Raw genomic sequence first — 26,963 nt, forward strand, 5'->3', positions numbered from 1 at the left:
CTGTAAACACTCAGCAGGTTTGGCAGCATCTGTGGAGGGAGTAACAGAGTTTCTGTGACCTTTCATCAGAACTGATGAATGATGGCCATATTGCCAAAGATCTGTATGGTGGACAGGCCAGTGAGTCTTGACCTGTTGGACATCCAAACCTCAGTTACAAGGATACCTGCAGGGGAGATATGAAGATGGCAGATATCGACATTCACAACTAGGAGACATCCATTGACAGCTGGGACCTACCATTAATAACCTGGAGTCAGCAACTCAATGTAAAATGATCAAATAGTCAGATAATGCCAGACTATGAGGGGCAGAGGGATCGAATGAGGCAGCCCTGAAATTACAGAATGAGTTGAATAAAATAGATAAAGTGAGCAGAACAGTAGGTGGTGAAATTTAACGCAGAGAAAGGTAAAACGCTACACATGGGATGAACAAAAAAAAAAGAGTGAATCATTCTTGCTCTGTGAATGGAGCTGGAAGTGCCCCTCCAGTCACAGTAAACTAAGTACTAAGCAGAGCAGTAATTACCAGGAACTGAACTACAGCCAAAATGGAATAATGAGACTGTACACATCAGATCACAGCTGGAGCACTGGATCAATTTCTGGCCATCATGAAATAAAGGAGATATTCCGCTGATGCTGACAGTGCAGAAAGAAGCCACGAGAATTTCCAGTGTCAGAAGTCTGAGCTATTGAGGAAAAACTGTAAGTAGTCTCACAACACCAGGTTAAAGTCCAACAGGTTTGGACTTCATCAGGGGCAACGCTCCGAACGCTCGTGCTACCAAATAAACCTGTTGGGACTTTAACCTGGTGTTGTGAGACTACTTACTGTGCCCACCCCAGTCCAACACTGGCAACTCCACATCGAGGAAAAACTGGAGAGACTTGGGCTATAGTGATTGGAAAGGGGGAGGGGAGCAGATCAGGGAGATATTTTAAGAGGGATATACAATTGTTAAGAGTGTAGAAAAAATTGACTTACAATATTACATTAGAACTAAAAGAGACAAAACGCATGGATATAACAAAAACAATGTTGGAAAAACTCAGGAAGTTTGGCAGCTTTTGTGGGGAGAGAAACAGAGTTATCGTTTCAACCCTGCATGAGTCTTCTTCAAAACTGCTTTTATTTTATGTAGGTATATAGTTTCTTTGTTATAAAAATGTCCCAAGGCACTTCACAGGACTTATTTATTTATTAATCACAAGCAAGAACAAACAAAGAACAAAACAGCACAGGAAACAGGCCCTTCGGCCCTCCAAGCCTGTGCCGCTCCTTGGTCCAACTCGACCAATCGTTTGTATCCCTCCATTCCCAGGCTGCTCATGTGACTATCCAGGTAAGTCTTAAACGATGTCAGCGTGCCTGCCTCCACCACCCTACTTGGCAGCGCATTCCAGGCCCCCACCACCCTCTGTGTAAAAAACGTCCCTCTGATATCTGAGTTATACTTCGCCCCTCTCACCTTGAGCCCGTGACCCCTCGTGATCGTCACCTCCGACCTGGGAAAAAGCTTCCCACTGTTCACCCTATCTATACCCTTCATTTACAAGGTTTACATTAACACTGCAATGAAGTTACTGTGAAATTCCCTTTGTCGCCACGCTCCGGCGCCTGTTTGGGTTAATGCACCTAACCAGCACGTCATTCAGACTGTGGGAGGAAACCGGAGCACCCGGAGAAAACCCACACAGACACGGGGAGAAAGTGCAAACTCCACACAGACAGTGACCCAAGCTGGGAGTCGAACCCGGGTCCCTGGCACTATGAGGCAGCAGTGCTAACTATTGTGCCACCCCAAGAATTGACTCAAGCCACACACAGATATTAGAACTAAATACTACGGATTCTGAAAGCATTAAATAAAAAACAGAAAATTCCGGAAATATACTCAGATCAGACAGCAGCTAGTCGAGAGGGAAACAGTTAATAATTCAGGGCAATGTCCTTCAATCAGAATTGATGCTGCCTGGCCTGTTGGGTATTTCCAACATTGTCTGTTATGAAAGACATTAGGTCAGGCAACCAAAAACCTGGTCAAAATTCAAGGCATGACTGGAGGAGGTGGAGGGAGATTGATTCAGATTTTAAACTAGAATAGGGCACTTTGAAGACTGATACCAGGAAATTCCTCTTTGTATAAAGAGCATTCACCAGTCTGGATAGTGGAGGTAAAACCCTGGGATTGTTTAAGAAGCAATTCAGATGCCACGGGTGGTAGTAGTAGTAGTGGTGGTGGCGGTGGGGGGGGGGGGAGGAGGGGGGCACAGTGCTGAACACTGTGATATCATCAGCAAACATCCTCACTCCTGACCTTATGACGGAGGGAAGGTCATTGATGAAGTAGTTGAAGGTGACTGAACCCAGAACACTACCCTGAGGAATTCCTGCAGCGATATCCTGGGACTGAGCTGACTGGTCTCCAACAAGCAGAAACATCTTCCTTTGTACTCGGTATGACTCCAACTAGTGAAGGCCCCCCTCCCCGATTCCTATGGACTTCACTTTTGCCAGGGGCCCTTGATGCCACAATTGATCAAATGCTGCTTTCATGCTAAGTGCACTCACTCTCACCTCCTGACCGCAGCTACTTTTGTCCAAATTTGGACCAAGGTCATAATGAGGTCAGGAGCCGAGTGGTGCTGATGGAACTCTAACTGCGCATCATTGAGCAAGTTATTGTTCTGTAATTGTGTTTGATAGCATTGACGATAGAGCTTTCCCTCTATTTGATGGTGGCAATTTTTCATGTTGCCAAGGAGATGCAAGTATTATAGCTGTATTGGAATAGCTTGGCTAGGGTCGCAGCTAGTTCTGGAGCATAAGTCTTCAGCACTGCAGCCGGAACATTGTTAGTGCCCATAGCCTTTGCTGCATCCAGTGCCTTCAGCTGTTTCTTGATGTCACGTGGAGTGAATGGAATAAGCTGAAGACTGGCACCCTTGACACTGGGGACATCAGGAGGAGGCCGAGCTGGACCATTCGGTTGGCATTTCTAGTTGAAGGTTACATATGCTTCAGCCTTGCCTTTCATACTGAAGAGCTGGACTCCCAGCTAAAGGAAAACAGGTTGACGCAACTTAGAAGTTTACAGCATTGACGAAAGCCATTCTGCCTATCCTACCCTTGCTGGCTCTTTGAAAGAGCTATCCAATGAATTATAATTCTCTGCTCTTGCACCACAGTCATGTAATAATTTACCCTTCAAGGTATTTATGCAATTCCCTTTTAGGCAGAGCAATCAACAGAAAATTCTAATTTTCCCACTACCCCATTCCTCGCTCTTTTGCCAATTTGCTTAAATCTATGCATACAGTGCAGCAGAGAAGTGGCAGACTGTAACTGAAGGGTTTTCATGTTAATCTACAATTACAGACTGCCAAAATTGCAGGCAGATTCAAAGAGGTAATGACAGTGAACACTGACATTTCAGTGTCCCTCAAAACCTGTAGCAATATTTCTGAATGGAATACAAAATCATGCTGGCAAACTCACGCCAAAGAGAAATTTGTGAAGCTGGCAAAAATACTTTTATCTAACTTCATAATGCTGCATTGGTGAAGAACACACCTCACAGTAAACACTGCAATCCTTCTCAATATTGCATGTCATGTTACCAAGATAGTATTAACATGAAATCCTATAACATTTCATTGAATCTTGGCTTTTCAGTGCAATCTGCCTAAAGGGAGACAGTCTGCAATACAAGGGTAAAATACAAGTAGTAATTGTACTCACTTGCAGGCCTCCCAGAGGAAGTCTCATCCTTCTCCTCTGTCTCCAGGTTCCAAGTCACTCTCTTGACAAGGGGTTTGGTTTTCACCACAGTGCTTTGTACAGCTGTTTCAGTTTCAGTCTTGACTTTCACAGGCTCTGTTGATTCCAGGAGGGGAATTTCCTCATTCTCCCTATAACTCTCTGTTTTCACTGATTCTAGCTTACTCTCCGGGAACAAGTCATTTCCAATCACAACACTCTGTGTTTCTTCTTCCTTATTTACATTGTTTGAACCAAGGTCAGCTGACACAATCTCCTGGTTTAGCTCATCCTTCTGGGAGCATGTACTTATTGCAGAGCTCTCTGGGTGTTCATTCTTAGGTAAATTCACTGTCTCATCAACCGGAGTACTGGAGCTTTGCTGTTCCTCAACTGTACTCGTGTCCACAGATTCTTCTTGATCTTCTACAGGTGCTATTGAATCAGCGGTGGTGGAATTCTCAGTTATAGGCCAGAGTGTGTCAGATTTCACAGGCGAATGTTCGTGAATAAGTTCAGCTTCAGGTCTCAAGTCTGCTTCTTCATTTACTGACAAAAGTGGGATCTCCTCCTGTTTGCCAAGGCATATTAGAGGAATAGAAACCTCATCTGAAACAGCAGGCTCTTGGTAACAAGGACTTTTAATACGGAGACACTCAGACACAACAGTGGGACTTTGTGTTACTATTTCAGCCTGGCTTGTGCTGGAGCCATTACTTTCCCAAATGTGGTCAACTTCAACTTTAACAAAAGGATCAGTAATATTTTCTTCTACGCTCTCACTTTTGCAGCTGGAGTCCTTCCTTAGCTCAAGAAGTTCTTTCTGGTTTGTTTCTTCCTGTACTTCGTCCATGTATGGCACTGATTCCTCTTTAATGGATACTGAACTGGATAGGCTCTGAATAACTGGTATAAAGTTACTTTCCTGCAAGCTTTGAGCATCACAAGAAATAAGCAGTTTCTTTACTGAGGCTTCCCTCTCCAAAGGCTCGTAATCTCTGTAAGTTGAAGCTTTCTTTTGCTCTTGTTCCTTCTCGTCAAATTTTACTTTCTCTTGAAAGAAAGTTTGTTTCTTCCCTACTTCTGGAAATTGCCATTTTGATTGTGGGCACCTGTCTCTCGATCTTGATCGACTATGGTCTTTAGATCTTGAACGGGTTCTTGATCGAGTTCTGGGTTTTCGCCTGTCTCTGGATCTGGAGCGAGTCCTGGATCTTCTCTTTTCCCTAGATCTGGCTGATTTTCTCTTTTCTCTGGAACTTGACCTCGTTCGCGATCTTCTCTTGTCCCGAGAGCTAGATCTAGACCATGATCTCTTTTCTCTCGAACTAGATCTGGACCAGGACCTCATCTTTTCCCTAGATCGAGGCCATACTTTTTTCTTATCTCTGGATCTGGACCATGATCTCGAGCGCCTTCTCTCCCTGGACCAGGAGGTTGATCTTCTGCTCCGTCTATCATAATGTTCCCGGCTTGGCTCCCGTCGGTACTGTTTCCTTTTTCCTTTTTCACTGCTGCTCCAAGAGTGTCTGGAGGAGCCTTTGTGGTCCCTCGATCCTGAAATCTTCCTTCTTCTTTTGTGACTGCCTGTAGACGTGCCAGAAGAGGAACTGCCCGACCTCCTTTCTCGAGACCTTGATCTGGAACGTCGTCTTCTTTTTTCCTTAGTTCTATCCAGTTTAGATTTTCGCCTTTTAAACTTCTCAGAGCTGCTGGAGCGAGACCTTGACCTAGATTTTGATCTCCGTCGTTCTCTCGAGTGGGACCTCAACTTCTTCCGTTCCTTTGACCGCGACCTTGATCTGTAGCCCTTGCGCTCTTCAGATATTGAGCTCTTGCATTTGTGGTAGCTGTGGGAACTTGATCTCGATCGTGACCTTGAGCGAATCTTGGATTTGGTGTGGAGTTTTTTATTTGCTATTTTCCTTAGTTCATTTTCTGATGAAGTATCTGCATCAGTTCTCACACAACTGACAGTTCGCAAGGTACCCTCATCAGAGTATACACAAGAAATAATAACATCATTTTCTGTATTTATCGTCCGCCGTTCAGGTTTGGGTTTGTCTTCAGCCGTTGTTGTAAAGCTACAATATGCTTGGTTTGTGCGTGTTTTGTCCCACCTCTTCACATCCGATTCTATATCTAATTGCATGTCCTCATCTTTGATCTTAACCTGAGATTCACTAATAGCTTCTGCCTCGGGGAACAAAGATTTACAACCATCAGGACTGTTAGTTGGTTTTTCTGTTGTCAGAGCTTCAGCTTTGATTTTACAAGGCTCTGTTTGCTGTGTGCAAGACAGCTGTGAAGTATCAGTATTAAAGTAATGATTTAAAGTATTAGTTGTGTGTTCGTCATCTTCAGAAATGTCATTACCAGGACTGGGCACTGGGGACTCACTCTCAGATCGCAACTTATTCCTATCAGGAGTGGAATTAGATGATGATGGGTCAGAGCCAGTAGGTTCGAAAGGATCATATATCTCGTCTATTTCTTTCTTTATAGTGAATTTCAATCGTAACGCATTCTTGTCTTTTTTGTGACAATGCTGAACTTCATCATCCGTGGGTTCAAAAGGGTCATAGGCATCCAACTTGGGTAACCTCGTCAAATGTCCAACGTTACTTGTCACCTTTGTACCACTCTGTCCAGACGTGCTGGACACCAAGTCTTGAGCTCTGAGTTTTTCTCGGAAAGTACTGGAGCTGCCAGCCGAACCTGTGGTGGTAGAAGATTGATGCCTCTGCTGGACAGGTCTCTCACTATTCATCTCACTACTTCCCAATTCCATAGGTTTTGTGGACTGGTCATTCTGTTCATTGCCTGCAAATCTGTTTATACAGGCTCGAGTTAGTCCATTATTTTGTTTGTTACCAGTTTGCAACCCTAAACTACTAGTTTGGTTCTTGATCTTTGGTATCCTGGGGAATTCTGATATATCAAGCCTCCTAACAGGTGACTTGGGTGGAACTCTGTTCAGTGTGCCCATATTGCTTTTGAAATGCAAATTGGAGGCACTATTTAACCATTTGAAAGGTGTAAACCCACTGGTGCTCTTCTGGCTGTCCCCAGCACTTTTATTAAATGCTCCCGTCCGTTGTGTATTAAGCAAAGAAACAGATTCGCCTGGCCTGGGGCCAACTGATATTTCAGGCATCGGAGTAAATGTTACCGAGAAGGCAGGTTTCAGATTGCTGGAAGCTGTTTGTTGCCTTGGCATAGATGTTAAACCAGATGTAGATGGCAATGTACCCAAGAACTGCTTTGCAGTGGTAGCAAGACCAGCAGTTTCCTGATCCTCTTTCAAGGTGCTTACAGAGTTCCCTGAGATGCAAGCACTTGTGGATAAACTTCTACCAGAAGTCTCCCCGGTTCTGCTGCTACTTGATGTTGACTGTGCAGGTTGCCCTGATGCAATAGCAGAAAGAAATTGTAAAATTAATACATTACACAGCACATGCATATGAATTGCCCTTTTGGGCACACTTTAGGAAGAATGTCAAGTCCTTGGAGGGGGTTTAGAGGTTTACTAGAATGATAAAGCTGCGATTATTCCCCTTAGAGTTGAGTGGTCATGGGGAGATTTAATAGAGGTGTTCAAGATAATGAGGGTAGATAAAGGAAGGATGTTTCCCTTGGTGGTTGTGGGTGATGACGTAGTCAGAACCAATGGAGACAGTCTCAAAATAAGCATCAGATCATTTAGGACTGAGATGAGGAGAAATGTTTTCACTCAGAGGGTGGTGAAACTTTGGAATTCTCAGAGGGCTATGGAGCCTCAATTGTGGAGCACGTTCACAGTTAAGATTGATAGATTTCTACACATTTAAGAACATCCAGGAATACAGGGATAGCACAGGAAAATAGCGTTGAAGGAGAAGATCAGCCATGATCTCACTGAATAGTGGAGCGGGCTCGAAGTGTTGAATGACCTTTTCATGCTCCTAGCGCTTATGTTCTTAAATTGGGCGGTTTATGTAGATCATCTCAGTGAGGCAATGGAAGCAATAAACCAGATAACTAGCATGCGCTAGAAAGATCATGAAAGAAAATAAATTGATCAAGTACTATTTTACTACATAAACAGGAGTTAGCTTAAGATAAATGAATTGATATTTCAGAGAATACCTCGATCTTTAGGCTTTAGAGTTCCATCCCTATTGATCACAACATTGGAACTGTCCATCAGCAAGACATCCTGCCCTGCTAGGATACTTCCCAGCACATCTGGTACAGACGTGGCTTCTGGTTCTGCCTCCTGGGCAACAATTGGAAGTCTTCCATTCCTGTCATAATGATAAGATTTAATCTCTGTTTAGACATAGGACTAAGTCATGTCTGACTGTTCTACTGCAAGATTGACAGCAGAAAGTTGCGATTGTTTCAATTAGAGCTTTCAAGCTATTAGGAGACATGCGGCAATACACGTCTTTTAGAAGAACACAGAACTGCAAAGTCACTGACCACCTACACAGGTAGCCAAGTGTGCAATAATGCTAATAAGGTTTTTTTTCTTTCAATCACTTTGATTGTGTACAATCTGCCAATGGGTCCCCAAGGTTCTTGGTTTGAACACAAGAATTAAGGTTGGATTCACTTGGTCCTAAAACTCAGCAGTTCAAGTCCAATAACTACAATATGATCCAACGTGGTACACCATAAACCCAAGTGGTCACCACAGACTGAGAACAAACAACTCCAACTGGAACGATGAAAGGTTCTGGTAGAGCAAATCAGAATAAAGTAAAAACAAAACACCGCACATGCTGGAAATCTGAAATAAAAACAAAATGCACTGGGAAAACGCAGTGGGCCTGGCAGTATCTGTGGAGAAAGAAAAACAGAGTTAACATTTTGAGTTGAATATGATTTTTCAGAAAGAGTGTTATATTTGACTCAAAATGTTAACTGTTTCTCTCTTCATAGATGCTGGGAGACTTGTAGAGTAACTCAGGAGCCTGTTTCTACTGGCAGGAGAGTTGGCAACCAGAGGGCACAGATAGAACAAAGAAAATTACAGTACAGGAACAGGCCCTCCAAACCTGTACCGACCATGCTGCCCGACTTGACTAAAGCCCCCTACCCTTGCGGGGACTGTATCCCTCTATGCCCAACCTACAATAATTGGCAAAAAAAATGTAAGGAATGAAGAAAAAAAAATGTATACTGCAAGTTATGATCCAAAATGAGCTTCCTAAAAAGGATGGTGGAAGCGAATCAATAATAGTTTTTGTTGCAAATATCTAGTTCATAATTCATGTCTTTTGGCATATAACCTTTAGTTTCAGTAATATATTTTTTAGTTTGGAGGTCATAAAGTATTAAGATGAATGGAATAGCCTGGTGGTTAAGAAACTGGTAAACAATCCTAACATAAAGAAAAATCAAAGAAGCCCAGGTTTATCTTACAAGTTCAGAGTTGAAAGCGAGAATAGAAACTTAGTGACCGATTTCTGGACCTCTTGGTGGACACAGTAAGAGGTTTAACAACACCAGGTTAAAGTCCAACAGGTTTATTTAGTAGCAAATGCCACTAACTTTCGGAACAGGCTGTCCCTTCATCAGGTGGAGTGGAGAAATGCTCACAAACAGGGCATACAGAGACACAAACTCAATTTACAGAATAATGATTGGAATGCAGTCTTCCAGATAATCAAGTCTTAAAGGTACAAACAATGTGAATGGAGGAAGCATTAAGCACAGGTTAAAGAGATGTGTATTGTCTCCGGACAGGACAGCCAGTGAGATTCTGCAAGTCCAGACAAGCTGTGGGAGTTACAGATAGTATGACATGAACCCAAGATCCCGGTTGAGGCCGTCCTCATGTGTGTGGAACTTGGCTATCAGTTTCTGCTCAGCGACTCTGCGCTGTCGTGTGTCGTGAAGGCCGCCTTGGAGAACGCTTACGCGAAGATCAGAGGCCGAATGCCCGTGACACTGAAGTGCTCCCCAACAGGAAGAGAACAGTCTTGCCTGGTGATTGTCAAGCGGTGTTCATTCATCCATTGTCGTAGCGTCTGCATGGTTTCCCCAATGTACCATGCTAGTGGCATTTGCTACCAATGTACCATGCTAGTGGCATTTGCTACCAAATAAACCTGTTGGACTTTAACCTGGTGTTGTTAAGCTTCTTACTGTGTTTACCCCAGTCCAACGCCAGCATCTCCACATCATGACTACCCTCTTGGTGGAGCCAGGGTATTTCCATAAAATAAGCTATAAATTAGCAACTCTGCATCAATTCTGGGAAAGAGGATGGTAAAGTTCCATTAGAGACAGAAATTATTCATATGGATTGCAGAGTCAAAGATTTATATTGAAGGTAAAATAATTTGTGTTTGAACCATCCCAAAGCATGTTATGTTGACATAGTGATAGAAATGTATTTTGTTTAATGTAAGTGTGTGTTTGCTGACAGAAGCGAGCAGCTCAGCTTGAGAACAGACAGGCAGTTGGAGTTTTGCTTTAGTGTCTGCTGCACCACTCCAGACTGAGAGAGCCAACAGGAGATCATAGTCAGTTAGGTCTGCCCTGCAGAGAAAATATTAACTTCATCGTTCATTGTAAATAATGTGGGTGGAGCTCTATCTCAGTTTCGTGAAAGAAGAGCAGCTGGAAGATTTGCTCTAGCTTGCAGTTAGTGGAATAATCTACAATGATCCTTACAGAACTTTGTAGCAGAAAGCAATCAGCAGGATTTGTTTGGAAAGTTGTGGGAAGGCAGTTAGATATCTGATGGCAACCTGAACAAGAAGCTGAGATTTCCACAGGTCTGTAAAGAAAATGTGATGGGTCGTATAGCCAAAAAAAGCTAATGGAAGGGCTCCAATAGAATCTTACCTCAGAGGAGCTGGTGCACAGAGGGGAACTAAGGTGCATTCCAGAGAGCTGTGGCATACCTTTGTGTTTGGCTCTGAAAAAGCGAATGAACCTTCAAGTTTTGCAAGATAGGTAAATTCTTTGTGGGGGGTGGGGAAGAAGAGGAAAACTAAGTTTTAGTCTTGATAGGCTGTAGTGTTAAGTCGGTGGTGCTGCTTTGTCTACTTTCTCTTTATATATAATAAAGTTTGTTTTTGCTTAAAAACCTCAAAATCTTGTGGCATAGCTCAGATGAGCGTTTGAATTTCTTCTTTAAACATTAACGGTCTCTCACAGAATCATATCCATTCCAAAAAGTAATCTAAAAGGTACTGTGAAAAGAAGAAATTCAGAGAGCTGTGGGGAAAGATCAGGAGGAGTGGGACTAAATGGATTATTCTTTCAGACAATTTAGGCAATTTCCTGTGCTGAATCATTCTATGATATTAAAATTAGGGTTTTTTATGGCTAGCATCCAATGAAACTCCACAAAGGGAGCATAGAGTAACATTCAACCTTGAACTTAAATATGTAGTTACAATATTGTTAAAGTATGATGTGGGATCAGAGAGGACAGAACAGCAAGTTGGTCGAGGATGAGCAGATATTGCCAGCAATACTGAATAAGTAATTCACTTCAGTTTATGCAAAAGAGAAGGATATTGAGGAAAAAGAAAATCCTGAATTTGTCAAAAGTAAGATGAGAGATATAGGTAGTAACGGGTTAAGTGTTAAGTACAATACCATTCTTTATTACAGAAACATGGCTTAAAGGGCAGGAAGAGAAAATTAACATTCCTGACAGTGTTTTCAGATGGGACAGAGACAAGGATAAAAAAAGTGTGGAGGTTGCAGGAGGGGAAACTGTTGCAATATTGGTTAAATAAAGAATGACAGCTGTGAGAATGGATGATATACTAGAAGGAGCAGTTCGGGGCTTAGGTTTGAGGGAATGAAGCTGGATAGAAGGAAGGGGTATTGGAAAAAGAGCATTTAAGTGGCCGTGAGTCGAATTTAGTCAGAGCTGCAGTTGTCATGGGAAAGGATAAAGACAGTTCAGGAGTTTGAAATAAGAGAAAGGCTAATTTTACTAAACTGAGAAGTAGACTGGAAAGGTAAATAAGTGCCAAAGGAGTGGGAAGCATTCAAGGAAGAGATAAAAAGGGTTCAAAACAAAGGGTGGGACTCCTAAATTTAGATATCTCCTCCATGTCAAAAAGCATAAAGAGAAGGACAAAAATTGGATATGTATGTCAGGTGCCAACAGATTAATACCACTGAAAGCTTAGAGGAGTATAGAAGGTAGGGGAGTGAAATTAAAAAGTAAATTAAGAAATGAAAGGGTGGGGGGCATGAAAAAATATTGGCAAGTAATATCATGGAAATCCCAAAGATATTTTATAGATGCATAATGAGAAGATAACTAGGAGTGGGGCCAAAACATTAACTTACGTAAGGAGGTGAACTGTGTAGGCATGGTTCTTAATGAGTTCTTTGGGTCTGTTTTCGTAAAAGAGGGGGACAAAGCAGACATTGTACTTAAGGAGGAGTGCAAAATACTGAATGGAAAAAACAGGAGTGAAGGAGGAAAAATTAAGGTGGTGAGGAACCTTGAAAGTGGATAAATCACTCAGTCCAGATTAAGTGTATCAGAGGCTGAAAAGGAAAGTAAAGGAGGAAAATAGTTCTGTTTTGTAATCCTCTCTGGCTAGAGCTATGTTTCCGGAGAATGCTAACATTGTTTCAAAGCAGAGAAATTACAGATCAGCCAGCCTAACTTTAGTGATGGGCAAATTATTAGAAAAAAGTTCCGAGAGATGGTATAAATAATCATTTAGAGAGTCAAGGATTCATCAAGGACAGTCAGCATAGCTTTGTTAAGGCAAGGTCATATCTGACTTATGGTTTCCTTTTTTCAGGAAGTAACTGGAAGGGTAAATGAAGGTAATGTATTTCATGCGGTCAAAAGACATCTCAGCAAGACTTGACAAGGTCTAAAATGACATACTGATCAGCAAATTAAAAGCTTATGGGATCCAATGGAAAGTTGGATCCAAAATTGGCTGACAGGAAGCAAAGGGTTATGGTTAATGAGTGTTTTTAAAGACTGGAAAGGGGGTTCCTGTGGGATTCCACAGGGCTCTGCGCTACACCCCTTACTGTTCATTGGATACGTGCATGTTTTAGACTTAAATGTAAGAGGTTTGCAGAGTGTGTGGTTGATAGTGAGGAAGAAAGCTGGAGGGGGCAGGAAGATATTAATTAGCTGGTCAGGTGGACAGAAAATTGACAAATGAAATTCAATCCCCTGAAGGCATCAGGGCAGATAAATAAATTGGTAAGAAATAAGAGCAGAGGAGTTACACTAGAACTATATACAATTGAGCCGCAGCTAGAGTACTGTGTACAACTTTGACCATGGCATTACATGATGTATGGTGGTTACACTGGAGAGAGTACAGAAGAGATTTACAATGATGTTACCAGAATGGAAAATTTAAACTATGACTAAAGATTGAATAGACAGGGCTGTTTTCTTTAAAATAGAGGAGACTAAGGGGTATTTAATTAAAGCTGTATAAAATTGTGAAGTGCCTATATACAATGGATAGGAAAGAGCTATTTTGTTCATCAATAAACAGGGGGTATAGATTTAAAGCAATTGGTAGAAGAATCAGAGAGGAAATGAGAAGAAATATTTCACCCAGAGAGCAGTGGAGTCTAGAACTCACTGTCTTACAGGTACAGGCAGAAACTTTCATCACATTTAAAAATAAAACACTTGGATATGCACTCAAGGAGTTGTAACTAACAATGGGATTTGACTGGATAGATCTTTCTGAACAGACACAGAGGTGATGGGCCCAATGGCCCTCTTCTGTGCTGTAAATTTCTGTGCTACTTTGTAAGTTAGTTAAAGAGGACAGTTTTGCAACCGGACAGGATAAATCCAAGGAACCAGAGACCTTAGTTTAAAAGCTAATGGTCTGTTGAAGGTAGAGGTGAGCTGAATGACTGGAGAGTGGCTAACACAAGTAAAGCAGCAAGACATGGTTAACCTGGGTAATAATAGATCAGTTAGCTTAACATCTACATCAGGAAAGAAATTGGAATCATTAACAAAAGATGAAATTGCTAAATAGCCAAACCAAAAATAAAATATTGCTGGAAAGAAACATGTTGCCAAAGGTTTTGTCTTGAACTCATCAGAATAAATGCAAGAATGTCACATTTCAAATTTATACTGAAAGAAGAAAAGAGTGCTGAATGGATTGTACTTCCTGAACAATCTGGAGTGCGCTAATAGCTACACAACCAATTTAAGATTTTGTCATAACATGACTCATTTATGCTTGCAGGAAGCGACTTGCATTCACGTGCAAAGAAAAGGAATATGTTCGAGACTCGTGCCATCTTTGAATTACCCAAAAGTTTGGAGAGCCCGTCATTCCATTGCTTTCTGCATGACAGCGCCTTCAGCAATCAGTCTCCACTTGCCGATCAATCAGCGTCCTTTTCTCTATCGGTACAAATCATTGTGAACGTTTGAAATTTGGCTTTCTTAGATGATTGAAAGAGCTTTGGGAATATTTTCAATATTGCAATATTTTCTTTTTAGCAATATACAGAAAGAAAATAATTAGAAACAGCAAACACTGATTTTGGAAAGAAAGATGGTACTCAACAAAACTCCAACGGCATTTCCTACCTTGAGATTTTTACGGAGATGGGTCGAGCTACTGGCCGGTGAGACCGGAGGGCTGAGCGGGAAAGATTTCTTCTCTTGTTGCCGAGGGGGGACCTGGGACTTGAAGTTTCCCTGTCCAAAGGTTCAGCAGCATTAAAAAATAACATTTATTTCTACATTATTTAATTTCTTCATGAAGTCTAAAACATTGGCTATTTAACATTTTAACTGATATCCAAAGTATACAGTACCTTTAATGTAAAAGAAAGCCCCAAGAAGCTTTACATAAGAAATGGAACAGAAGTAGAGCTTTCACTTATCCCCACCCCACCCAAGCCTGTTCCCCTTTCAACATGATCACAACCAATCTTCTGCCTCAATTCCACTTTCCTGCTTGCTCCCCATATCCTTCCATTTCCTGAGACAACAAAAATCTGTCTCGGTCTTAAACATATCCAACGACGGAGGATCCACAACCCTCTGGAGCAGACAACCTGCCACCAGCGCTCTCATCTGCAAAATTCTCCTCGCATACATATCCGTGGTTTCATCACCATCGGTGGTCTCGCCCCCCCCCACCCATCTTGCCTCTTCACTTCCCTGAGGAAGAGTCCAGCGCTTCAATTATTTGACTCTGGCCACTTGAACATTCCCAAACTTCCTGTGCTCCATTTCCCAAAGGTAGAGCCCCCACCCTTCCCGGCTGTGCCCATGAAAACCCTCCCCGAGTTGCCAGCCTAGGTTCTGTGCTCAAAACTCCGAAAAGCATCTTAGAAGATTCACAGCAATGGAAAACTAACCTTTCAAATGGATCCAGGTCATTTGGATCACCATACACAGATAATGAAGCTGCTCCAATATCTGTTCTCATAGTCCTCAGGGAAGGTTCCAGCGGCCTGTACACAGAAGGAACTGAAATCCCATTTACAGGCTTACCAAGGCCAAGGTTCTTTGCAATGCGTGAACGTGCAGTGACACTCGGTTTAATCTATTTAAAAACAACAAAAATGTTATCCGACATCTGAAAACTCAGAACGACAGAACATAACAGCAGCAATGTTGCTCTCACCGCCTTCTTCTTTCCCTTCCTTCTCTTCACTTTTCTCCTCCGTCTTCTCGTAGGCTTTCCGCTGACCTTAGTTCCCGATGCCAGGCTGGTTTTGTTGAAAGATTTCTTTGTTGCAATTCTTTTCCTCTTTTTACCTGGAGAGACCCCAGTAAGAACATATCACCAGTCAACACATTCAGCTGGCATGACAGACTTCCACAAGGTTAGAAAGTACAGCCTTTACATCAATTTCCATTCTATGGCATATAAATGCAGAGCTAGGCACATTTAAAACACAACTTTTCACACCCATCTCATGCTCCCTACTACCCTCCCGCACCTGCTGATCCCATTCCAGGTTATGGACATTAATCTTTCCACATAATTCATCAAAACATCTGAGCTTCATTAGCTAGTAAGGGGGTAGATAAAGGAAGGCCTCAGTGACATACTCAAAATATTAAAAAGATATGACTGATGTGCTTGAAAATAATAATCTGGTTATTGTCTAGGAGTCAAATCAAATAAATGAACATTAGAGAAAAATAAATTACACAACCGCGAAATGTTTGGAATAATCTGTTGCTGGACTGATTGGGCCAAATACTGGCTATCTGTTTCGGTGCTGTATATTCTATGTAACATTGATAGAAAGCAATCAAGGCAACAACTTTGGCAAGTATATCAAATGGCAGCTAATGTACAAGAGAGATGGGCTTTAATGGGACACTTAACGATCAAAACGAATAGGCTCTGATGGGGGGAATTAGTGGGCAAGGGGTGTGCGCTTTGGTGGGAGAGTTAGTGGCCGAGAAGCTGGGCTTTGATGGGAGAGTTAATGGTAGAGAGGGATGGGCTACGACAGGGGAGTTAATGGCCACGAGGGATGGGCTTTGATAGAGCAGTTAATGGCTGACAGGGATGTACATTGACAGGAGAGTTAATGAGAGAGAGGGATGAGCTTTGACAGGAGAGATAATGGCGGAGAGGAATAGACTTTGATGGGAGAGTGAATGGCTGAAGAGTGATGGGAGAGTTAATGTGAAAGAAGGATGGGCTTTGATGAGGAATTAATGGCTGAGAGTGGTGAGCTTTGATGGAGGAGTTAGTGGTAGAGAGGAATGGGAAAATACAACAGGCATTGGCTTTTTTATTCCAAACATTTTGTGAGACGAAGCTATTCACCATTACCTGTTCTTTTCCTACGTTTCTTGGTGGTTCGAGTTCGTGGGGTGAGGGGCCGATGATACACGGCTGTGCTTAAGCCTGCGACTACAGTTTCAATAGTTTCATCCAGCAGACTTGCATTCATCAGGTACTGTGGTACATGCTGCAGGTAAAAACCAGCACTGGTTACACAACAAGTCCACAAGCACATTCACAGTCTCTTATTTTGTATCACTCAGTGCACCCTAGCATTTGTAATCAGTTTCCTCATATCATTTTTTTTTTGGTATGACACAGTGCTAAGATTGATAAAGAACATGAACCTCTTGTGACTACCATGGCACCTCGGCATATATGGAAACCAGAGTGGCTTTGATCAGAAATAAAGCTTACAACTACTTGGCACAAATCATACTTTGCCCCTCCAATAATATATGGCAGAAGCATTTCCAATTATGTTCAGCCAGAAGTGTTGAGTGATGATGTATCTTGGCCTCCTCCAGATGTCTACAGGTTCACAAATGGTGAGTCTTCAGCCAATTCAATTCACTCCATGTGATATTAAGAAATGGTTGAAGATACTTGATACAGCAAAGATTATGGGCCTGACAACATCTTGGCGGTTGTACTGAACACTTTTTCTCCACATCTAGCCGCACCCCTAGCCAAGCTATTCCTGTGCAGCTACAATGGCATCTACCTGACAATGTGGAAAATTTCCCAGTTATGTCCTGTCCACAAAAGGCAATGTAAATACAAACTGACCAATTACCACCCCAGTCTACTCTCAAACATCAACAAAGTGATGAAAGGTGTTGTCGACTCGGCTATCAAGTGGCACTTACATAGCAATAACTTGCTCACTGAAGCTCAGTTGGGTTCCATTAGAGCAACTCTACTCCTGACTTCACTACAAAGTTGGTTCAATCAGACAAAAGGACTGAACTCCAGAGGTGAGGTGAGTAACATTAAGGCAGTTTGTGACTGAGTGTGGCATCAAGGAGCCCTTTCAAAATTGAAATCAATGGGCACTCTCCACTGGTTGGAGACAAACTAGAAGAAAGGAAGATGGTTGTGGTTGTTGGAGGTCAAACAGGTATTTCTTAGGATAGTGTCCTGAGCCCAATCATTCTCAGCTGCTTCATCAATCACCTTTCCTCAGGGATGCCTGCTGATGACTGTATGATGTTCAGCACCATTCATGTCTCCTCACCACTCAGTGTCCATGCGCAGGAAGACCTGGACAACATTCAGGCTTGAGCTGATAAGTGATAAGTAACGTTCATGTCACACAAGTGCTAGGCAATGAACATCTCCAAACAAGAGCAAATTTAACCATCTCCTCTTGACATTCAACAGCATTCCTAGCGCTTAATTATCCAGAGAAGCCCATAGGGAACTGGGGTTCAGAGAAATTCAGAGAGCCTGGGACAATATAACTGAGCAGCTGGGGCAAGCAGTCGTTGGGGCAGTCTGTACTGCAATCCACTTGCCTGACAATTCATTTCAGGCAGAAGAAGCAAGAGAGCTTCAAGGCTGAGTTGCAGCAGCTGCTAACGGAGGCTAGATTCTAAAGGAGGAGCTGAAATTCCTCACGAGGAAGACAAGTTTTAAAGAATTTTTGTGATCACTGTAATCACTGGCATCTGGGTGTGTTGCTGGGCAGCACGGTGGCACAGTGGTTAGCACTACGCCCTCACAGCACCAGGGACCCGGGTTCGATTCCCAGCTTGGGTCTGTGTGGAGTTTGCACGTTCACCCCGTGTCTATGTGGATTTCCCCCGGGTGCTCTGGTTTCCTCCGAAAGACGTGTTGGTTAGGTGCATTGACCATGCTAAATTCTCCTTCAGTGTATCCGAACAGGCGCAGCAGTGTGGCGACTAGAGGATTTTCACAATAACTTCATTGCAGTGTTAACGTAAGCCTACTTTTGACTGATAAATAAACTTTGCTTTACTTTACTGAGAAAATTTGTAGAATCCGTCTTGGTTGTGTCTACCATTTAATGTGCAGTTTGTGGTGTGTCTGACCGCAGTTTTCCTGTTAATGCTTACCTCATGTTAACTCTTGATTTTAAAGTATAAGATAGATAGCATTGGCTATTTGCATTGTTGATAGTGATTTGTGAAATTCTTGTTTAAAGTCTTGGAATCCTCTGGCTTTGTTATCTTAGGAGGTAGCTGGCATTTCAAATTTAATCTACTTTACAACAAAGTTCCTGGATGTGGACTGGATTGTAGCAATAGGGTGTGCGATTGAAGTCCCCAGACTGTATCAATTGGAAATTATTGAACTGACAATAATTCTCCTTTTAATGCTATAATATCGTTATTAAAACACTCAAACATCACGCTTTGTTAATTACATTTTAATGGGGTGCCAAGTCATAACTACTGTTGAAGAACCTATCCTGCCCTATATTTGGATAATGTTAAACGTTTCCATTTTAATAAAAAAAATTAAACTTGGCATTTTTTTAAGTTTATGATATTTCAGCTTCTAAAGTGTATGTCTGAATCTTTACTTCAGTCTATGTAAAAGTTAATTAAAAGTGAAGGATAATCAGTCCATTTTACTTCTTGGTTTTCTGTCTGTGGGAATTCTTCAAAGTGATTGGCCGCTTATCCTGTTTGATGGCATTAATATTGCCTTGCAGCTGGGAAGTCCCTTAACTTGGTGCAAGGTTCAAACATCAGAAAAGGTAAAAGCCATGCCACAAAGATTGCTAGATTGTGGAAATCTTTTTTGAACATTGGAGAGGAGTACCTCAGCTTTGCCACTGACCGCAAAATTCACACCACAGATTCACACAATCCGTCATTTTGCTAATATATCATTGCAGGAGTTTCTGGGTTACAACAACACCTAGTTACAAGGGTGTTAATGCGGTCTTAAGTTGATTACTTCCCAACAGAGGCTTAATCCTGCAGGAGCTCAGACATGGACATACCTAAAGTACAATTGAACACATCACTGCGTCATGTCCACTGTGGTATCTTAGCTTTGTATCATCCAGGTGTATCTCTGAACCGTGTAGTTTTGCATTGGGAAATTCAGCATACCTCGATTTGATGTGCGCGGGTAATCCTGTTCCGGTTTACATTTTCCCGAACCCTTTCACTCTGACGAGTCCTTGCTATAGCACGGGTTCGTCTGGTAGATGGACGTAACCGGGAAGTAGTGGGTTCCTGTGCTGCATCAGCAACAAGAAAGGCAACCTCTTCATCATCAATCTCCTCAACATCTGCAACCAGAGGCAAACAGAATCAGCTGTTACTCCTATAATGCCATTTCTGATCAACTTCGTTCCATTCGCAAGCTTTAATTTAGAGTAATGAGCAGTCCAGCTTGTTGCTCTATAACTCAGTGCTCTGGGAGGCTGACCTGAAAGGACATATCCTCATGCAAACTTCATTTTCTGGGCAGATAAAATGTCTTAAGCATATTGATCAGCTAATTAGGATACAAACTGAATTACAACTTACATTCACACAGTGTCTTTAACAGAGTAAAAAGTTTCCGGTATCTTTATTGAGAATATCTTTGTCCATCACAAATCCTATACAAAATATCTAATCCAGCATAAATCGATTCATGAACACTATTATTTAGAATGTGTCACAACATTCAATTTCCAAATACATTTATTTAAACGCCCTATATCTAATAGACCAGGCTTGAATTCCCTCACGTATAGAAGATAAAAAGGTGATTTAAATGAAATGTTTAATTTGATTAAAGAATTTGATGGAGTAGATATAAATTATTTTGTCTGGTTGGGATGAACAAGGCAGCAAAATCTTAAAATTAGGGGTGAACAGGAAGCACTCCATCTAAAGCAATGGTCTCCAAACTCCGATTCGGATGCGGCCCGCTGCGGGCCGGATGTGGCCCATGAGCCGTAGTTTGGAGACCCCTGATCTAAAGGATAGTGGGAACCTGAAACTTCTACCCTCTAGAAAGCTGTTACGGCAAGGGAATCAATTGACCATTTCAAAACTGAAATTGATAGATTAATGGAGTTATGATAATGATCAACAATGATCTTTTTGAATGGTACAATAGACCCAAGGAGCCAAGTGGTCTACTCCTATATTTAGGTATATTTGAAATGCAAGTTTATCAGAAAAACACTTCAATTTAGCAGTTATGCTTGTGACTTATGACATTATTGGGTTTTCAATAGGTAATTTTGCATGACATAGCCCTACTCCACAGAACTCCCAGCCTCTGGGTTGGTAGCCGAGCACCACAACCAGTCCAACATTATGCACAGATTCCACACCCAACTCAACAAGCTTAAAGTAAAGACACTTTTCCCCCCAAAATATAAATGATATGGCTAATTTCATTTACCATCTGTTGGATTGTTAACAGCACATTCTGGGCAAAACCATTCTTCTACTGGAACAGTGTTGAGGGCAGGAGTGAGACAATCCAAGTGGTATCTAGAAAAAAGAGAGAGTTTGAATCAGCAAAAATATTCATGTGAGAACAGTTACGATTAAACATGCAGACAAGTATAACCTTAAAGAATTAAGATATAAGCACCAAATGCTTTCTCCCAGAATGTGACTTCAATCTTCAGGCTCATAACACAGAACAAAGGCAGGAGGAACATGGGGACATCATTACCTCCAGGTCTCGTATCATCCTGATCATCGCTGGTTCATAATCCTGAACTCCCCATCTAAAAGCACTGAGGGAACACCTTCAATGCTGCAGTTCAAGAAAGCTCAACACCACCCTCTCAATGCAATTAGGATGGGCAATGAATGTCCTCAACCTGAGAATTAATTTTTAAAAACGTGATTTGAGTTTAGCTAGCAGCATTTAAAAGATGGTCATCCATCAGCTGAGTGTAAAATAAATCAGTGTGTTTTACACAGTGTCTGATGAACCATGTCTACTGTTGTAAAGGTGTGGAGGAAAGGAGGTAGTTTTCCCAATATAAAATCATTAAGTAGACGCCTCTGCTGGGTTTGCAGGCATTTTTCAATCTCACCTTTTTCCCAGCTGTTACTCAAGTTCATTTTCAGACAACTGATTGTCAGGAGATGATTCCCTTTTCCTGGATAAAACTTTTTAAGACGTGAAAAGATATGGAGCAAATGGAGTTGAGGTACAAACTGCCCACAATCCAACTGAATGATGAATGAGGCTTGAGGGGTTGAATTGCCTCCTTTATTTCCTATGTTGCTACATCTGCTCCATTTATCACTAGCCTTTTTGGGGTGTGTGAGTGAAGCTTTTTAATAGCCAATTCAGGATTATTAATTCAAATTCAAGTTCTCTTTTTCCTGTTATGAATGCCACGTTTTAACAGGATGGTTATGTTTTAAACTGTTTCTTTAATATATGATAAAATGGAGTAATGAAAAGTCATGTGATCTGCTTTGAATTCTGTCCAATGGCTATCGGCTGGTTATGGGGTCAAGATCTAGGTCGAATGCTATTGAAATGTAAGTGCCAGGTTTTTGTTCTTGTTTTTGCAGACTTTCTGTCTCAGAGACTTTAAACAGGAACACAGACAGGAGAGTTTATCATAAAGACAGAGAGACGACAGCGACCGTCAGCAGCAGGGAAAGAGCTGTTCTGTGTTAGCTACCAGGTGGAAGGCTGATGGCAGCAAGTCCTCTAATCAAGGAGGAGGGGGGGGGAAACTGGCTGGAACCAAAGAACTCTGAAAGATTCATCCTGGCATGGCAGGGGGAAAGGAATCATTGAGGTGGGCTGTGCTGCTGGAAGTCAGTTCGGGATTTCTTGGAAAACCGAGTTAAAGGACCTTCAATATTCACTGGATGTTATGATTTGGTGAAAGGAGGAGATGCAAGAGGAGATGCAAGCATATTGGAAGCTGGGGGTAACTTGCGATTGGGTCCTGTAAAGACTGTAATCCTGTGGAGAGCGTGCCGCAGTGTTGCGGTGTGGAGCTATCAATCGAGTTAAGAAATTGAGAAGAGATATGTTTTCGGTTGTTTAATATATTAGGTGTTTAATGTTTTTGATGTTGCTTGCACTTTGTTTGCTACAGTAAAGATTTTAAAACCTGAAATTTTGTTGTGCAATTCTTTTTGGTCAGTCAGTGCAAACTCAAATACCTTCTTCAAAGCCATCAGTCTCTAAGGCACTGTAATAAATTCTATGGTGAAAGCTACTTGGCTCCAAATTATCCTCACCTCTCATCATCATGCCACCATCTCAATCTATTCTCTAATGAAAAACTAGCCAGTTCTTCCACTTTCTATCACATGTTGAACTGTGTAACTGTTTGTTCTCCATGGACTCACCCAATGCACTAAAATAAAGGTAAACTTCTACATCTTCACTTTAAATTCTTCACTTTATGTCTCCTCGATTTTGGAACTTTTGAGATAAAATGTTATAAATGTTTGAAGCAGAGGCAGGGTTCAGAGTGAAAAAGCCATGCAGTAGGATAAGTTGAAAAATGCTGCAACACCGAGTCTGTATTTATTTATCAATGTCACATGTAAGCTTACATTAACACTGCAATGAAGTTACTGTGAAAATCCCTTAGTCGCCACACTCCGGCGCCTGTTCAGGTACACTGAGGGAGAATTTAGCATGGTCAAAGCATGCCTTTCAGACTGTGGAAGGAGACTGGAGCACCCGGAGGAATCCCATGCAGACACAGGGAGAACGTACAGACTCCACACACACAGTGACCCAAGCCGGGAATCGAACCCGGGTCCCTGACTTGGGACCCGGGTAAGGGAGCAGTGCTAACTACTGTGCCACCATGCCGCCCAAAACATGCACCACCTCAGATGGGACTTGAACCCACAATCCCTGGCTTAGGAGGCTAGTGCCTTATCCGTCTGCACAGGCAAAATAGAATGAATGACGATCTTGTCTGGAAACTCCAATGGCTCCACAATGATTTCTTGCATTTAAAAAGTGATGTACACATGTTGGGACTGGCCATTTCACTGAATTTCACCCCACCTACATAGTCAAGGCCAATTTCAGATCTCAGACAATAGGTAAGAGTGCTTGTGCAGAATCTTGCAGCAGAGCAGTGATCCAAACAGCACAACTTCCATTATCAGGCAGGGCACTTTCTCCAGTGTCAGAGAATGCTGACACATGGCATAATGGGGCTGCATGATTAGATCATCTACCTCCAGAAAAAATGAGGAAACAGATATGACTGCACTCTCTCTGTTGGCACTGCAGTGGTGGCGGTACTAGAATGTAAAGGGATGCTCGATATTAAAAATGTATTGTGATTCATTACTTGTCACTCAGTTCAGTCATTTTCAATCCTGAGAGTTTGTCACTGCAAAATATGTGGGTGAACTTTTAAACTAACACTCCTTCTTATAAAACCACAATACGAACAGAAGACCAATCAGATCATAGTTGAAAAACATGTCACAAAAACTCTGTTAAACATGTTACTTTAACCAGAGATTTTCACCACTCATTATTATCGCCATCTCATCAAATCAAAAGTTGTACGATGACACTCAGAGTTATCCCATTTCTTTTGAGCAAAATACTGCAGTCTTTTCCCCAGATTAACTTCCTCCATTAAAATGTTATGGTGGGACACTTTAATTTTCAAACAGCACAAACCACAACTAGCAGACCTCATCTGGAGTACTGCGTTCATTTTAGGATGTATTAGCCTTTAAGAGGGTGCAGCATAGGTTCACCAGAAATATACCAGGGCTAAAAGGCTTAACTTACAAAGATAGAGACAATAAGGTTGCAATCTCTTACAGCTACAGTTTAATATCTAACACATTTCTCCCTCTCTTCAGTTCTGATAAAGAACCAAACGGACTCGAAACATTAACTCTGTTTTCTCTCCCTATTGATGCTGCCAAACCCGCAGAGTTTTTCCAGCTTTCTCTGTTCTTGTTTCAGATTCCAGCATCTGCAGTATTTTGCCCATTCTGGGGAACTGTAGTGTATTACTTTTCTCCAGTCCCGGTCATCTGTATATTTCGGAAACACTTGGTTGTTTAGCGCTCAACAGCATCAACTTGCATTTAAATAGCATCCTTACCTTAATAAAGCATCCCAATGCACTTAACAGAAGAACTGTAAACCAAATATGCCACTAAGCCACACAAGGAGATATTAGGTCAGTTGACCAAAAGCTTGGTGTGGATCTCCACATCATGGCTACCACTGACACCACAAACCGCTGGCTCAAAGTGGAGGGGATCTCCAAGAAGATCGTGCATATCGACTCGGACATCAAGATTCTACCCAGTCGAAAACTTGGTCAAAGGGTATATTTTAAGGAGTGCCTTAAGAAAGATGGTGAGAGGAGTAGTGGAGAAGTTTGGGAAGAGTATTCCCGAGCTTAAGGCCTTGAAAACTGAAGTTGCAATCGCCAATGATGAAGCGACTAAATTCAGGGAAGCACAAGAGGCCAGAATTAGATATCTTCTCTGTGGGACTGGAGGATATTGAGGATATGGAGAAATTTGAAAACATGGCCTAGAATTTTAAAATCAAGACATTGCTTGGCCGGGAGTCAATACATCTCAGTGAGCAGAGACAATAGGAGACAAAATTTGGTGCGAGTTAGACATGGGCAGCAGAGTTTTGGATGACTTGAAGTTTTCGACAATGTGCAACACCAACCAGAAGCAAGTTGGAATGGTCAACTTTATAGGTAGTGTAGGCATAAATGAGGGTTTCAACTGCAGGTAAGTTGAGACAGAAAGGGGTGAAATTGGGGGACTCTATGGAGATGAAAAAGCAAAAGCATTAAAAAGGCCAGAAGCTCATCTTGGGGTCTAATGTGACACCAAGGTTATCAACAGACTCATTTAATCTCAGATTGCTGGCAGGGAAAGGGATGAAGTCAGTAACTTGGGAACAGAGTTTGGAGTGGGGACTGAAACAATGGCTTAATGGTTCAAACAGCAAAATATTTCAGCAATATGCCACATCTACAGGATGCAGGCATTGCTGCCAAGGCCAGCATTTATTATCCAGCTCCAAGTGCCCTTAAGAAGGTGTTGATGACTTGTCTTCTTGAATACAACAGAGAAGTTTACTCAGCGATTTTAAAGGACAGTTAAGAGTTAGAGGATCGTGGGAACTGTAAATCACTGCCCGAAAGGATGGTATTTAAAATGCACTTGGGTCTGCATTTGAAGTGCTGTAACCTACAGGGCTATGGACCAAGAGCTGGAAAGTGAAATTAGGCTGGATTACCTGTTTTAAGCTGACAAAGACACCACAGGACATATAGCCTCCTTCAAATGATTCTACGTTTCAATCACATTGCTGTGGATCTGGAGCCACACGTGGGCCAGACCAGGGTTATCGATGGCAGATTTCCTTCCCCGAGGACATTAATGAACCAGCTCGGTGTTTACAACAATCCAGTTTGTTCATGGACACCAGTACAGGTGCAAGCTTTTTCATAGGATCCCTACAGTGCAGGAGGAGGCCATTCGGCCCATCGAGTCTGCACCGACAACAATCTCACCCAGGTCCTATCTCCGGAACCCCACATATATATCTGCTAATTCCCCCTAACACTTAGGGGCAATTTAGCATGGCCAATCAACTTAACCCGTACATCTTTGGACTATGGGAGGAAACCAGAGCACCTGGAGGAAACCCACGCAGACACGGGGAGAATGTGCAAACTTCACACAGACAGTTATCTGAGGCCGGAATCAAACCCAGGTCCCTGGCGCTGTGAGGCAGCAGTGCTAACCACTGCGCACGAGATATTATTTGATTAACTGAATTTAACTTGCCATTGTGGGATTTGAGCACATGTCTCAGGAGCATTAGCTCAGCCCTCTGGATTACTAGACCAGTCTGTTAACATCCTTGACTGGACGCCCAGGATTTTGGCAAGATCCAGTTAGAGATTGATAATGTTTTGTTTAAAGTAGACAAAATTTGAAACTCAAATGAATACGGTCACAAGATTCCATAGGTTTTGAACAAAAATAAATTTTACTATACAAGGTCAGATATCTTATACTTTTAACATTCAGAGATAATATGAGGTACATGTAAATTAACAGAAAGTGTAATAAATGACGGATGCAACCAAGACAGAGTCCATGAATTTATCAACACCCATCCAAATTTCAGTGTGAATCAACCAATCTCACTGAAACTCTCACAAGAAATTCTAGTCTTCATCTTTGAAGATCTAACCAGGGAATTCCCTCCAAAGGTCACTCCAATTGAAGCAGCATCAACTATGCCCACCTCACAAGGCTTTGATCTCTAAGATTCCACTCCCCAGGATTCCTGTGTATACAGTCAAGCAGCAACTGCCAAACACAACCTCAGATCTTTGGCTGCGCCAAGCAGAACACTACTGCTCCAGAGAGGTGCCTCTGCCCTGACAGCCTTCAGCAAAGAGTTATCAACCTTTGACTGCCCCCTTTGATCTTCGGGGTTTCTCCAGAGCCTTCTTCAATT

At 42.1% G+C, this 26,963-nt stretch overlaps 1 protein-coding gene across 3 annotated transcripts in view; it reads right to left on the reverse strand.

The window, feature by feature from the left end:
- Positions 1-26,963, reverse strand: part of phrf1 (PHD and ring finger domains 1) — an 88,367-nt gene that overhangs the window by 19,967 nt on the left and 41,437 nt on the right. For 2 of the 3 annotated variants that reach the window (XM_078220845.1, XM_078220847.1), the window contains 8 exons: positions 20,883-20,974; positions 19,589-19,770; positions 16,551-16,689; positions 15,381-15,514; positions 15,112-15,299; positions 14,333-14,443; positions 7,894-8,051; positions 3,748-7,173 (listed from right to left, as the gene is read on the reverse strand). In XM_078220845.1, coding sequence (XP_078076971.1) covers positions 3,748-7,173; positions 7,894-8,051; positions 14,333-14,443; positions 15,112-15,299; positions 15,381-15,514; positions 16,551-16,689; positions 19,589-19,770; positions 20,883-20,974 — 4,430 coding nt within the window. Of the gene's footprint in view, positions 1-239; positions 335-3,747; positions 7,174-7,893; positions 8,052-14,332; positions 14,444-15,111; positions 15,300-15,380; positions 15,515-16,550; positions 16,690-19,588; positions 19,771-20,882; positions 20,975-26,963 lie in introns of those variants that run through there. The other variant, XM_078220846.1, reaches the window with a different exon arrangement.

Source organism: Mustelus asterias, chromosome 9 (assembly GCF_964213995.1).
Source record: "Mustelus asterias chromosome 9, sMusAst1.hap1.1, whole genome shotgun sequence".
NCBI classification, from domain to species: domain Eukaryota; kingdom Metazoa; phylum Chordata; class Chondrichthyes; order Carcharhiniformes; family Triakidae; genus Mustelus; species Mustelus asterias.